This window comes from Saccostrea echinata, unplaced genomic scaffold (genome assembly GCF_033153115.1).
Source record: "Saccostrea echinata isolate AGI-Se365-2 ecotype Australia unplaced genomic scaffold, CSIRO_AGI_Sech_v1 ptg000004l, whole genome shotgun sequence".
In the NCBI taxonomy this organism is placed as follows: Eukaryota; Metazoa; Mollusca; class Bivalvia; order Ostreida; family Ostreidae; genus Saccostrea; species Saccostrea echinata.
Window position 1 is genome coordinate 12,300,636 of NW_026889753.1, and position 13,907 is coordinate 12,314,542.

General features: G+C 34.6%; 2 protein-coding genes across 2 annotated transcripts; both read left to right on the forward strand.

Annotated features, from left to right (window-relative positions):
• LOC133178943 (uncharacterized) lies at nucleotides 1-5,390 on the forward strand. The gene is made up of 6 exons (XM_061313594.1): nucleotides 1-157; nucleotides 365-507; nucleotides 1,507-1,735; nucleotides 2,963-3,107; nucleotides 4,853-4,998; nucleotides 5,383-5,390. The coding sequence occupies exons 2-6, from the start codon at nucleotides 382-384 to the stop codon at nucleotides 5,388-5,390; spliced, it is 654 nt and encodes a 217-aa protein (XP_061169578.1). The 5' UTR covers nucleotides 1-157; nucleotides 365-381.
• A 207-nt stretch (nucleotides 5,391-5,597) lies between these two features.
• LOC133179197 (tyrosine kinase receptor Cad96Ca-like) lies at nucleotides 5,598-10,281 on the forward strand. Its single transcript, XM_061313990.1, has 11 exons — nucleotides 5,598-5,727; nucleotides 5,840-5,968; nucleotides 6,142-6,293; nucleotides 6,860-6,934; nucleotides 7,123-7,300; nucleotides 7,411-7,521; nucleotides 7,822-8,000; nucleotides 8,225-8,347; nucleotides 8,609-8,720; nucleotides 8,977-9,073; nucleotides 9,284-10,281. The coding sequence occupies exons 1-11, from the start codon at nucleotides 5,667-5,669 to the stop codon at nucleotides 9,459-9,461; spliced, it is 1,395 nt and encodes a 464-aa protein (XP_061169974.1). The 5' UTR covers nucleotides 5,598-5,666; the 3' UTR covers nucleotides 9,462-10,281.
• The last annotated feature ends 3,626 nt before the right edge of the window (nucleotides 10,282-13,907 follow it).

Here is a 13,907-nt window from a genome sequence, read left to right on the forward strand (position 1 = left end):
TTACCTTTTAGATATAAAACCTATTTGAAGCGATATGACGAGATAGGTGGAGAATTTTGTCTTTACATCTCAAAGCTTCAGGATGATGACGTAGGCAATTACACCTGTGTCGTCACCAATGCGCATGGTTCAGATACAGGAAACATAGAAGTAAAAGGTAAAACTAATGAAATTGTACGGATTTTTTCTTCTTCATTCATTCTGCAACTCTGTGAAAACAGGTGAAATTATAACACTAGACGAAAAATGTACATAACTGTACAAAGTTAGGTACAGTATTTTATTTTTAATCCACGTCTGAAAAAGTAAGCATTGTTAAATGAATTCATTACGTTTTATAACATACTGAACACAATACTTACAGCTGGAAGAAACAAAACTATGGCTGAGATAACCACGGACAAGAAGATCTCCTTTATCTACCCCTCCCAATCTCAAATCAACGTGGAGGGTATCCAACCCCTCAAACTATGCTGCAAGGCCGAGGGATTTGATAAACTACCCATGGTAATTTTCCTTCCTAAATAATAAACTCTTACTTTAATTCCTAAGCCTATATTGGAGTAGGGGTTTATATACCTAAATCTAAATGGGAAGACATTCATCTTTTTTCTATATTCATAGTTTGCTGATGGATCAAGGGTAAACTTAGATACTGAAAAAAGATTAACACAGTTTGGTGTTTTATTTTAACAGTTTCGAGCAGAAATTGCGCTGCTTAGAACTTTTAGAATATTGAAATAGGGTCCATATGATTTTTTTTAGTAGCCTTTATATGCAGTTAAATGAATTAAGCTTTTCTACTCACTCTGTAATACAAATGTTTTTTTGGTGTGACACTTATTTTTTTTCCCTTTGTTTGCATGTGTTTTACAAAAACTGCCAAGTATTCCATCTAAATACATTTTAAATAGTAAAGTTGAATAGACAGCTTCGTGATAACTGCGGTACCTTTCTTTTCAGGACGAAATGATGAAGTTTGGTGAAATATAATGTAACAACTATTGTTTTATAAACTTCATTTTATTATCTATTATAAAAATAACCTTCGCTAAACTTGCCCTTCGAGAAAGCAGAGCTGCAGTTATCGTGAAAGGGCTAATTCGGGAAACTATGCAAGATCTTAGAAACATATATTTTTGCATAGCTATCGAAAATTATTGATCAGTATACTTTATGAGTATTCTTGCAATGCATTGGTATGATAGAAATATTTGTAAATAACGGATGATGTGTTATATCATAGAAAACCTTGTGTCATTAAGTTGTAGAAATCCTTAAATCTTAAAGGTGATAGAGTTGATATTGTTATCTTACAAAAGAAAGAGATGATATTGTAGAAATCCTTGTATCTTACAGAAGATAGAGTTGATATCGTATTACAGATGATGGAGATGATATTGTAGAAATCCTTGTGTCTTACAGATAATATAGTTGTTTTTATAGAAATTCTTGTCATGTATCTGATAATGTGGTTGATATTATAGAAGTACTTGTATCTTATAGATGATGTGGCTGATCCGTAGTATCACGGGCAATGAAGTTCACCTGAGAGCAGAGGACGAGTACATGGTTGGAGATGTCCGTCTAAGATCCTACTATATATTTAACGCGACAGGGATCTTCTTTAACCTTATGGCAGACAGCCTCACCATCAATTTTACAGGAACATACATGTGTGGCATCGACCTGAATGATAAAATTTACCATGATCATATTAATATCACTGTACAAGGTTAGAGACTAGTACAAAATTTGTAATAGATGCAATATCAACAGATGTAATTCTTAACGTACTCATGATAATAATACTGCAAAGCCTTGTTATCATATTCGTTATTTATATACTCGTAACAATATAGATCTGCTAAATACAAAGATAAAACAGACGTAAAATACCCAATTAATGTCATTCAGGTAAAATGATATATTAAAAAAAACAAGATCTAATAAAGGTTGATTCCTTAAAGAGAATAAGACAATGTGACCAAAATCCTGTACTATAGTTTTTGTCAACCTTATGCATTTTTAGATATTTTTAAACAAGAAGCCCATGGGCCACAATGCTTTCCTGAGAAACTATGACCCTATTGTTTTTAAGCATTTTTTTCTTGTAAATTCCTATATAAAACCCTACCCCCGGAAGTCATGATTTGAACAAACTTGAATCTACATTAACTGAGGATGCTTCCAAATAAATATGACTTAAATCGTGGGTTCGCTGCTCTTTGGAAAAAGGTTTTAAAGTTTCTTTTCTATAAATCCCTATGTTAGACTTTCATCACATATTATGGAACCCCGGGCCTTGGGGTCTTGATTTATAATAACTTGAATCTACATTACCTGAGGATGCTTTCATCTTAATATGACTAATAATATATGCCACTAGTGTTCTTTAAAAGAAGATTTTTAAAGATTTTTCATATGTATATATTCCTATGTAGAACTTTGATAGCCCTTTGTGGGCCCATCCCACCCCAAGGGATTTTGATTAGACAAAAATGAATCTATACTCCCTGAGGATGTTTTTCATATAAATATGATTAATCATGCATTGTTTTTCCTGGGAAGATTTTTGAAGATTATTTTATTCCTTTGTAAAAATTTGATTGCCCATTGTGGCCTCAATTAACCTACCCTCAAGTGGAGGGGGAGGGGTGATCAAACTCTTAAATATCTCCCCTTGAAAGAGGGCATGGTCCTTCATTTGATCATTTGAACAAACTTGAATTCCCTTTACCCAAGGGTGCTTTGTGGCAAGTTTGGTTGAAATTGGCCTAATGGTTCCAGAAAAGAAGATGAAATTGTGAAAAGTTTACGAGACGATGACAACAATGACAACAACGGACAAATTTTCATCAGAAAATCTCACTTAAGCCTTTGACTTAGGTGGTCTAAAAATGGCTGGTTTTTCCCCTGATTTTCCTTTGTTATTCACAATATTTCATATTTTGTAATAAAGGTCGTCCTTCTGTGACCGCGGAGACCACAATGATGAATGGCACTGTGGAAGAAAACAAAAACTTGACCTGTCACGTGTGGAGCAGCCCGATCCCAACATTACTCACGTGGTACTTTGATGACGCGATACTGCCGTCATCTTCAAGGTATTCTACAATGATTACAACTTAACTGTCAAATTACATGACATTTACATTTCTAATATTTATAAGTTTCTTGCTCATTTTGAAAATGTATAGAATCATTTCATAGGTAAAGAAAGCATAATTTATGTTTCATGAGAAAGTACACTTAAATTTTGGTAAAATTCTATAATAAATTTAAAAAAATACTACACCTTGAACAAGAGGCCCAGGGGCCACATCGCTCACCTGAGCACTCTGGCTAGGAAAAAGCAGAAATCAGTTCAGTCTTGAAAAGTTTTGATATAAAAGTGGTTCGGGGGGGGGGGGGGGGGGGGTGTTAATTTGAACTTCAATCTATACTTCAAAGGGATGCTTTTGAATTAATATGACAACTAATGCTGTTCTTAGGAAGACAATTCTTATTGATATATCATTTGTATTCCTTTGTATAACTATGATCTCCTGTTATGGCCCCTCTATTCTCCTGGGGGGTTATGATTTGAACAAAATTTGAATCTACATTACCTGAGGGTGCTTGCATTTAAATATGACCAATCATGGCTTTGCTGTTCTTCATCAGAAGATTTTAAAAGGCTTGCTTTTTCCTATGTATTCCTATGTAAAACTTTGATCGCCTACTGTGGCGCAACCCTACCCCCTGGGGGTCATGATTTAAAAACAAACTTGATTATACACTACCTGAAGATGCACCCATTAAAAAAAACACATGGCTTTGCTGTTCTTGAGAAAAAGATTTTTACAAATTTTTCTTATGTATTTTACGTAAAACATTGATCACCCATTGTGGCCCCACCTTACCCCCAGGGTCATGATTGGAACAAACTTGAACCTGCACTACTTGAGGATGCTTCCATGTAAATATGACCAATCATGGCTTTGTTGTTCTTGTGAAGAAGATTTTTACAGATTTTTCCTATGTATTCTTATTTAAAACTTGGATCGCCCATTGTGGCTCCACCCTACCCTGGGGGTCATGATTGGAACAAACTTGAATCTACACTACCTGAGGATGCTTCCATATAAATTTAACCATTCATGGCTTTGCTGTTCTTGAGAAGAAGAATTTTAAAGAGTTTTCCTATATATTCCTATGTAAAACTTTGATCGCCCATTGTGGCCCCACCCTACCCCTGGGGGTCATGATTTGAACAAACTTGAATCTACACTATCTGGGGATGCTTCCATATAAATATGACCAATCATGGCTTTGCTGTTCTTGAGAAGAAGATTTTTAAAGAATTTTCCTATATATTCCTATGTAAAACTTTGATCGCTCATTGTGGCCCCACCCTACCCCCGGGGGTCATGATTTGAAGAAACTTGAATCTACTCTACCTGAGGATGCTTCCATATAAGTTTCATATTTTCAAGCACAGTGGTTCTTGAGAAGAAGATTTTTTTTTTAAATGATGGCATTAATTTTTCATGAATTCATGAATATCTCCCCTTGGAAGAAGGCGTGGCCCTTCATTTGAGCAAACTTGAACCCCCTTCACCCACTGATACTCTGTGCCAAGTTTGGTTGAAATTGGCCCAGTAGTTCTGGAGAAGAAGATGAAATTGTGAAAAGTTTACAACGACAACAATGCCAACGACGACAGACAACAGACAAATTTTGATCAGAAACGCTCACTTGAGCCTTCGGCTCAGGTGAGCTAAAAATGCCTTTTAATATGTTAGTTTCGTGTTTTGTTTGTGTTGATTATAGCTTCAGTTTCACCTGTATGATCTTCGCTTCATTGTAGACTACACAAGTTTGTGGTTTATCACAATGAATATCAACTGGACATGGTATTAAACATTAAATCTGTAGAAGTGTCTGACTTTGGGGTATACACCTGCAAAGTGTATAATTCTTATGGTCAAGGAATCGCTGTACAAATGATTCAAGGCAAGAATTTTCAAAATTATATGATATATTTAATCGTAATTCTTAACTTTGCACTACTAAGTATTAATTTAGTATTTGAAAAACATTTACTTAACTGAGTATATACATGTAGCTGTATTTTGTTTTCCCACCACTAAAAAAAATATTGATTAAAAAACATTTGTGAAAATATCTTAAATATTAAATAAATATGAAACAGAATAAGTCATGGTGAATAATAGATGGTCTGAAAATGACTTTGTCTTCAATGTTGACAATCCAAATATGTATTATAGTGTATTATGTAGTGTATTGCATTGTGTATTATGTAGTTTATTATTCAGTGTATTGTGTAGTATATCATGTAGTTGTTTTGTGTTGTGTAAGGTGTAGTATATTATGCAGTGTACTAAGTTGGGTATTGTGCATTATGTAGTGTATTATGTAGTGTATTGTGTAGTATATTATACAGTATATCATGTAGTGTATTGTGTAGTGTTTCGTAAATAATCTTGTCCCTGTCAAAATTGGTTAAGTGTACACAACAATATAACTAACAATATTGCTAAAAGGCTTTAAACCGTCAAATAAAAGAATGAAAACGTAACCTGATTTCTTGGTGTATTGTAGATATTGATGAGTGTAGTTATGATCCTCAAATATGTGGATCAGCTAACTGTATCAACACTATGGGAGGCTACAGCTGTGATTGTGGGTCCGGCTACTTGTTCCAGAACGGCACCTGCATTGGTAGTATTACTGCTAAAACGAGGCTATACAATGTCTATATCAGATGTAAATAATAGATCTTCATAGAGTGATGGCTTGCAACATATGTGAGTATATGTATTCCTTTCTGTAGATATTGATGAGTGTAACTTGCCAAACAAGAAACCATGTGCCGACATATGCCTGAACACCGCCGGTGCCTACACTTGTACCTGTAGAGACGGTTACGTCATAGACACATCAAACAGCTACGCATGCCTGGGTCAGTTTCAATTTAGTTATCTTACATTCGATTTTCGAACAAATTGCTTCACTTTTTATAGTTATGTCCGGTGTTTCTCATTTGGCATTTGATGCTGACGTCACGAATCAAGAATACTCGCTCTGTTCTATTTTACTATAAATATAAAGTTTTCCTGAATATTTCTTTTACAGCTGTATCCGGGTTATCAGGATCAGGCAATGATGATGAGACAGAAGACTCGGACCTGTACATTATAATCGGGGCTGCCTCGGCTGTCCTGCTCGTTCTCATATTGTCCATATTGACACTAGCGTGGTTCAGGAGGAGAAAGTTTGAATCTTCTGTAAGATCATCTACATTTGTCTCTTCATTTACACAGTTAAGCAGTATATAATTCTTCTATTATTATATTACTTCATTCAACGGTATTTAAACACTAAGAATGAGGGTAATATGATTTGTTGGACCTGTAAACGAAATTCTGCCCAAAGCCAAAGGCATGGGGCTAGATTTTTATATTTGGCTTAAGGCCCAACAAATCATATCTTGCCCAGCCTCATTCAAATACCGTTTTCTTTAACTCTTCACTTGTCCATGCATTGGTAAATTTGAAAGCATCTTTAAATGCATTTAGTTAAGGTATTTAGGTAACGCCGGAAATTATTTGCCATAAGAAGGCCAAGGTTTTTGATGTTTGACTATAAAAGCCAGTCCAAATGATATCAAAAATGTAGGCGCATTTGCTTTATATAAAATTTATAGGGATATAACAAATATACGGTGCACAGGTATCACAATACTAATTAATAATACTTATCATCATATTATATATACTATTAATACTAATTAATTAAATTTATATCAATATTTTTATAATTTTAAATCCCTTTCTTTTATTTTCTCAAATAGGACAATGCTTCTACGAAACAAATATTCCAGGACAATGTGGCCTACCAATCGAGTGGAGAAAGCACAGTGAAGCTGGTATGTTGTTCTTTAATTGTTCCCTTACATACACAGAAATAAATTTCATTCTTGGGTGTAATCCTTTTTCATGAAGCAAGGACAATAATTATACCAGCGCTATTACTAATTATCTTAACGAGAATAACCTTAGATACTTAGTATTTGTTGAGTTAGTAATCAATTAAAACTGTCGTGATTTTGTTTAGAACTCTTACTTTGAGGATCTGAAGAAATGCGTCCTTCCTAGTGACGAGTTTCCCAGGCAACGTCTGCAGCTTGGCATTGATTTAGGTCAAGGTCGTTTTGGGAAGGTCATGATGGCTCGTGCTTTAAATATCAATGGAAATTCAGACTGGGAAATGGTTGCAGTAAAAACTATACGCGGTATGCTAAGGAATATATGAATGATAGAACAATGCAATAAAATTGCTAATCAAAGAAATACGAACAATGAAAGAAAACAAAAGTCTTGTATTTCTTGTTTTTGTAAACAGATTGTGCAATTGATGCAGAAAAGGAAGATTTGTATCAGGAATTAGAAATTATGAGAAAGATTCCACATCATCCTAACGTTGTTGATTACCTTGGCTGCTGTACCCAGCAAGGTAGGTCTCTACTATCTTTGTAAGGCTAGAATATTCTGAATACAATGAAAGCCTAGGGTATTCTGAATATGACAAAAGTATTCATATCCTGAGCGTTGTGAAAGTCTACATATACTTAACGTCTGGGGTATCCTGAATATAATAGTAAAAGTATAGAGTATTCTGAATGTGCTGAAAATTTATTATTTATGAAAAAGTATTTTCCATACACCTAAAGTAGCTGCTAAAACTTCAAATGTATTCACTGATTTTTTTTTTTTTGATTAATAACTCAGAAAATATTTTCCTTTTGAATTGCAGATCCCATGTATATCATTATGGAGTATGTTCCTGGAGGTAACATGCAGCAGTACCTGAGAAAGTTCCGTCCCTCCCAGCAGGCCACTAACAGTGAGGAACTCGTACCCCCCACAGCCAAAGATCTCAACAGCTATGCCCTCCAAATCTCCAAGGGGATGGAGCACCTGTCTTCACTAAATGTACAAAAAAATTTAACCCACAATTTAAGCACTTTAATTTAATCCAATTTAAATATTCAGACATTTTAAAACATTATACAGATTTTGAAAATGCTAAAACTATTTAATAAACTTAATTTTAAAAAAAACGATTCTCTCTCTATTAAAGTCAAAGATGTGTGGGATTAGCAATCTTCCTACGATTTACTTACATTCATTAATGAAATTTACTTGTCCCTGAACAGATAATACACCGTGACCTCGCTGCCCGTAATATTCTAATAGACCGTAAAGGGGTGTGCAAGATATGTGACTTTGGTTTGGCCAGGAATGTGGAGGGAGAGGAGGTTTATGAGAGATCATCCAAGGTAACATATGAAAATCATCTCTTTAGGAGGCAAAACATTAACAACTGGACCTCAATTGGAGCAAATTTATTTAACTGTCCAGCTGATTTTGAAATTTTATGTAATTTCGGTATTTGTGCAAATTCTTTTTAAGCTTGTATTCTCCATAGCTAAGGAAGCCTTTTAGTACTTATAGAACTATAAGTCATTTGATACAGATACGAAGTACTTCAAATGAAAATCAAATAAAAATGAAATAAAACAAACCTGTGTATCGTTTAGGGTCCTCAGCCTATCCGCTGGATGGCGCCAGAGTCGCTGTCTGATCAGTGCTTTACCAGAAAAAGTGATGTTTGGTCATACGGGGTTCTTCTTTGGGAGATAGTCACACTCGGTAAGGCGTCGATGGTCTCTATCACGTGTATGTTCCTAATGTCCTCAAATAGTTACCTACTGAGGGTACAGATTACTGAATTATGGCATTAAAAGCAAAACTTCTAATTCAAAGAAGAAAGTTGTAAAATCTGCAAGACTAACTGAACTAATTGGAAAAGCATAACAGAATTTTCCTCATTTAGTTAACACTAAATATAGAAAATCGTCTATTTTACTTGAATTGAGGCTTACTAAACATGACTCCTACGTCACAGGTGCCACTCCTTATCCTGGTATGGCGGCAAGAGAAGTCATCTCCACGGTGATGATGGGAAAATGGCTCTCTCGTCCTCTACATTGTAAACCAGAATTGTAAGTGAAAAAATCGTCATATTAGCTTGAGTCTATTGACGTTAAAGTCCTCAATATATTAACAGGATCTTTTTATATTGACGTACATGTAGTTAAGGGTGATTATGCCATTGTTCTAATAAGTTTTTTTGTCCTTGTCGTTTTAGTTACTTGTCTCAGAATTGAGTTTTAAAATTAAAAAACGACTGTAAAATACATGTGTTTTTGCAGGTACGCACTGATGGTGCGATGCTGGGACATGATGCCACAGAATCGTCCGTCCTTCAGTGAAATCAGCAAGAGTGTGGAAACGCTTCTAGAAAAAGAAGCAGACTATATTGAATTCAAAGCCTACGAGGAAGCCATATTCAGTGTCCTTGACCCTAACCTTGTTGATGAACGTGTGTAGGTCGTGTGTAGCAAAGATTGGAATATATACACAAATATTTCCCTCCTATTAAGTGATAGATAAAGTAATTTGAACATTTGTATGGATATATACACAGATACATGAAGGATAAGGCATTGTGAAATGTGCGTGGAAGAATGGTACTAAAATATTACCTCTGAAAAAAGTATCCAAATGTGCACGCACAGCAACATTCGGAATGAGTAAAATAGACCAAAAAGTGATGTCCATGGCACAGATTCATGGAAATAGGACTTCTGGATCGAGCGTGCGTTTGTTCTGAAGATATTCTCTGTGTGTTGTTCTTTGAGTTGGAGGGATGGAACACAGTGTATGACTGATCCGTTAATCAGGAAATTTTCACTGTGTCCATATTATGATAACCTCAAAGGACCACCTCTACTATGAAGTATACAAACCATACCTAACAGGGTCAAAGCAGCGAATGTGATCTGGTGTTTTTGTGCATGTTTTGTCATGACAATTTATGTTGTTCATGTTAGTCAAAGTACTAGTATACTTGGCAATGTTTGATTTATTAGGGTGAAACGTGACTCGTGTTGTAAGAATGTTTTTGTTTGTTATACCAATGAGAGTGTGACTACATTGAAAGTGTTGCTGTGATATTTCGGCAACAAAAATAGTACTGTGATAACTATAAGCTTTTATGCATAATCTTTCATCGCATTACCGACGTAAGTACGAAGATAGAAAGAAAACAGGAGAGATAGTTCTGGAAAAGTTGTGTATCATTAAACAAACGTATTTATCATGTTCATCTCAGATGGATTCCATCTTTAAATAAAAGTTTTAAACTTGATACTGCCTTGGAAAAGTTTTCATTTCAAACTCTCTGGATTGGTCTAAGGAAATGCATTGGAAGTCTGCATAGACCCGTTATTTAGTCTACAAAAATGATGTATAGTGGTGTACTGTTACTCATCATTACATGTCACCCTGCATATATATATATATATATATATATATATATATATATATATATATATATATATATATATATATATATATATATATATATATATATTCTCCGTCACATCAAGATCAGATCTGAAGAAAGAGTACTGCTGATCTATCTGGAACCGAGCGCAAATCGTATACCACTGGTCTGTGAATGATCACCTAGTTCCTACAAGGTTAGGGTGTTAGAGTATCTGCTGATCCCATTTGTTGGATGGCGTTTGATATAGTCACGACCTGTAACGAATAGTTGAAAGACTTTACTAAATACGAGTAAACATGTCATGTTCCAAACCAATTTGACGACAACAATTTATACAGGATGTTCTACTGATGTCTGGTAGATGTGTTGATGCTGAAGATAGAGTAAATGCAACAACAACAGCTAAAGCATCTTCAATCCCACGACCGGTCCTTCGAATGAAACCGTATAAACCGAGGTCCCGTGTCGCAGTATCTGATAGCACGAGAAAGATAACTCACTGCTCTCAATGAACCTAAGTGCCGAGTATAGGTCTAAATTTGCAGCCCTACACCGGCAAGTGGTGGCTTCTCCATATGAGTGAAAAATTCTCGAAAGAGAGGTGAAAACAACAAACAAATCAATCCCACAATCTTGATATTGTCAAATTAGGTGTAACTGTCTTAAGACGGACAAGATAAAGAGTCAATCTAATTAAAATTAGATTTTCCGAAGAGTCGATTTTTGAGGATTGCATTGTAGATTCTGACCACATTCATCAGGCAAAAAAGATGGTAACCATAGAAATTTCAGTTATCTTAACCTAGATCCTTTTAAAACAAAAAATAAATGTCAATTGCAAGCATTTTGGAGTCATTAATCTTCCACTTTAACTGAGGTTTTGAAATAAACAAATTACACCAATTTAACACCATTAGACCTTCAAATGAGATGATAATTTAAGTCAGCACAAGATTACAACCATCAGCAATGCATCATACGATCGTATAGTGATTCCCCAAGGGCCACAAAGTTTTCCTGATTCAGGAATATGTCCATGAAAACCTTTTTGTTGCCCTAAACGTAACTCTCATATGTTTTCAACGACTTAAACCTCCAGTGAGGTAATAGATATGAGATGGTTTAAAAGTAAAATCTTACTGTTGTTGAGAAACAGTATATAAACACTTTCCTTTGAAGACCCCCCCCCCCTCCTTTTTTTCTGGTTTCACCCTAACCTCGAGTCTACCTTGAAGGAAACTAGAACCGAACATTAGGTAGAGGTTTATAGAAATTGTGCTAGATATTTTTTCTTTGCTCTGACCTTGGATTTTCGGCTACAGAAAATGCTTATTTATTTTCGAGAAAAAGACCCCAATTTAAGCAAAACGGACATTTTTTTTTATAATTATTAAGTCAATAACACCTACGGGTCAAGTGGTCCCCTTCTGCCTGGATGACTTTACCAGGAACTGTCCAATAAGTTAAGCCAAAGAAAACTAGTTTTTGAATTTACCACTGTAATTTCTCAAGAATAGAAATCATTGAATCACTGTTTTGTATCGATAAAGTTGAACATTAACTTTGTTTAGTCTTAAAATTATTCATCCGCATTGCACCATTTTTTTATATATACTGCGCATGCGTAAAAATTAGTTCTATTGTATTCATTTTACAACGCAACACCACACATTTTAAAATGACTTTAGGCCATTCCAAGTTTTTTCTCTGTTTAGCGTCCACCCGTTTTTCAAAAACCTACCTACCTAATTGCAAAAAACACACAAGACTAAAAATAAAACACAGACTTAATAGTCATAAAAATGAGGGATTTGCTTTCCTTAATTTATTTTCTTGTAGGAAGATCTATTTTTCAGCAAAACCAATGTATTAAATGCTTAAAATATACCAAATATGACATATTGTACACAAATATTTAGAGAATTTGACAGAATTCAAAGATTTCAACAAGAAAAATCAATTTCAGGACTCCTGATTTTGTTTGTTTTTTTCTGATATGGAGTGTCAAAAACCAAAGCGCACGCGGACACTAAACATAGAAAAAACTTGGAATGGCCTTATCAAAATCAGTATTCTTGACAACGTCATGTTAATGAAGAACACCAAAATGCAAGCTAAACACTTGAAGTTTGCTACTGTGAAATTCGGAGATATTTTTATATTAGGAGTTTGCAAGAAACAATTTCTCAATTGTGCAAAGCAATGGGATTTGAAGGATTTTACTCCGACCACTCAAGCTTTGGGGGAGGGGGGGGGGTTTCTAGTGTGAAACTGGGAGATAATTTCTGATTTTTTAATACCCGCCCTTTTTAAAGAAAGTTCAGGTATATTGTTGTTACCCTGATTCGTCCGTCTGTCACACTTTCTTTTTCCTCAAACTCCTCTTTTATTTTAAGAGTTACCAACTGATCTTTTGGAATATGATAGGTTGTGTCCTGTAGATGTGAAATAAAAGTTTGGAATTATCCATTTTACCATGGGGGCCAAATGGGGGACAAAAAATGAGTTTCTTACACAAAAACCTGGTTCCGAGAACTCCTTTTACATTTTACGCAGTAACCTAATCATCCTTTGGAAGATGATTGGTGGTATACTGTAGATGTGCAATAAGGTTTGGGGTTTTTCATTTTCAACCTGGGGGCTACATAGGGGTCGATGGGGGTCGAAAACGACGTTTTTCATCTGACATAAACCTGGTTCCCAAAATCTTCATACGTTTTACACTGTAGCCATATCACTTTTTACAAGATGATCTGAGGTGCCCTGCAGATGTGCACTAAGGTTTCAGAATTTTGATTTTCACCCTTGTGGCAAAATAGGGGTCAAAAAATGACATTTTTCAAGTTATTTCGGCGGACTTTTTCCTTATTTCTTTAAAGACAAACATTTTTTCTGAAACTTTCTCTTTTAAATTCAGAATTGACTTCATTACAACCTTCAGTTTTAGACTGGAATTCATTATTTGAAATACTAACATGAGAGACCCATGAGCATATGCTCACCTGTGCATTTTATTCTCAATTTTATATATATATATATATATATATATATATATATATATATATATATATATATATATATATATATATATATATATATATATATATATATATATATATACATATTTTATGTAAATTAGTACGGAATAACTTTGCTACCAAGGTACAAGGAAGCTAGCGTACATTTAGTGGCAAACACCTACCTACGGGTATTACTGCTTTATGACAGCATCTAGTTTTAAGGATACATAACAAAACAAAAAAATTGATGCATTGATATATATGTATATATTGACTGATTTTGATTAGAAATGACATGAATAATAAATCCTTAAAATATAAGGAAATCGTAAGTTTTCTTTGATACTTAGATATGTGACTTTGTGTCATTTTCCATGTAATTCTATTCAAAATTTTGCACACATTTTTAACATTGTGACAAAATTGTACAAAACTTCCCACTTTACCCGGCAAACATTATTCGGA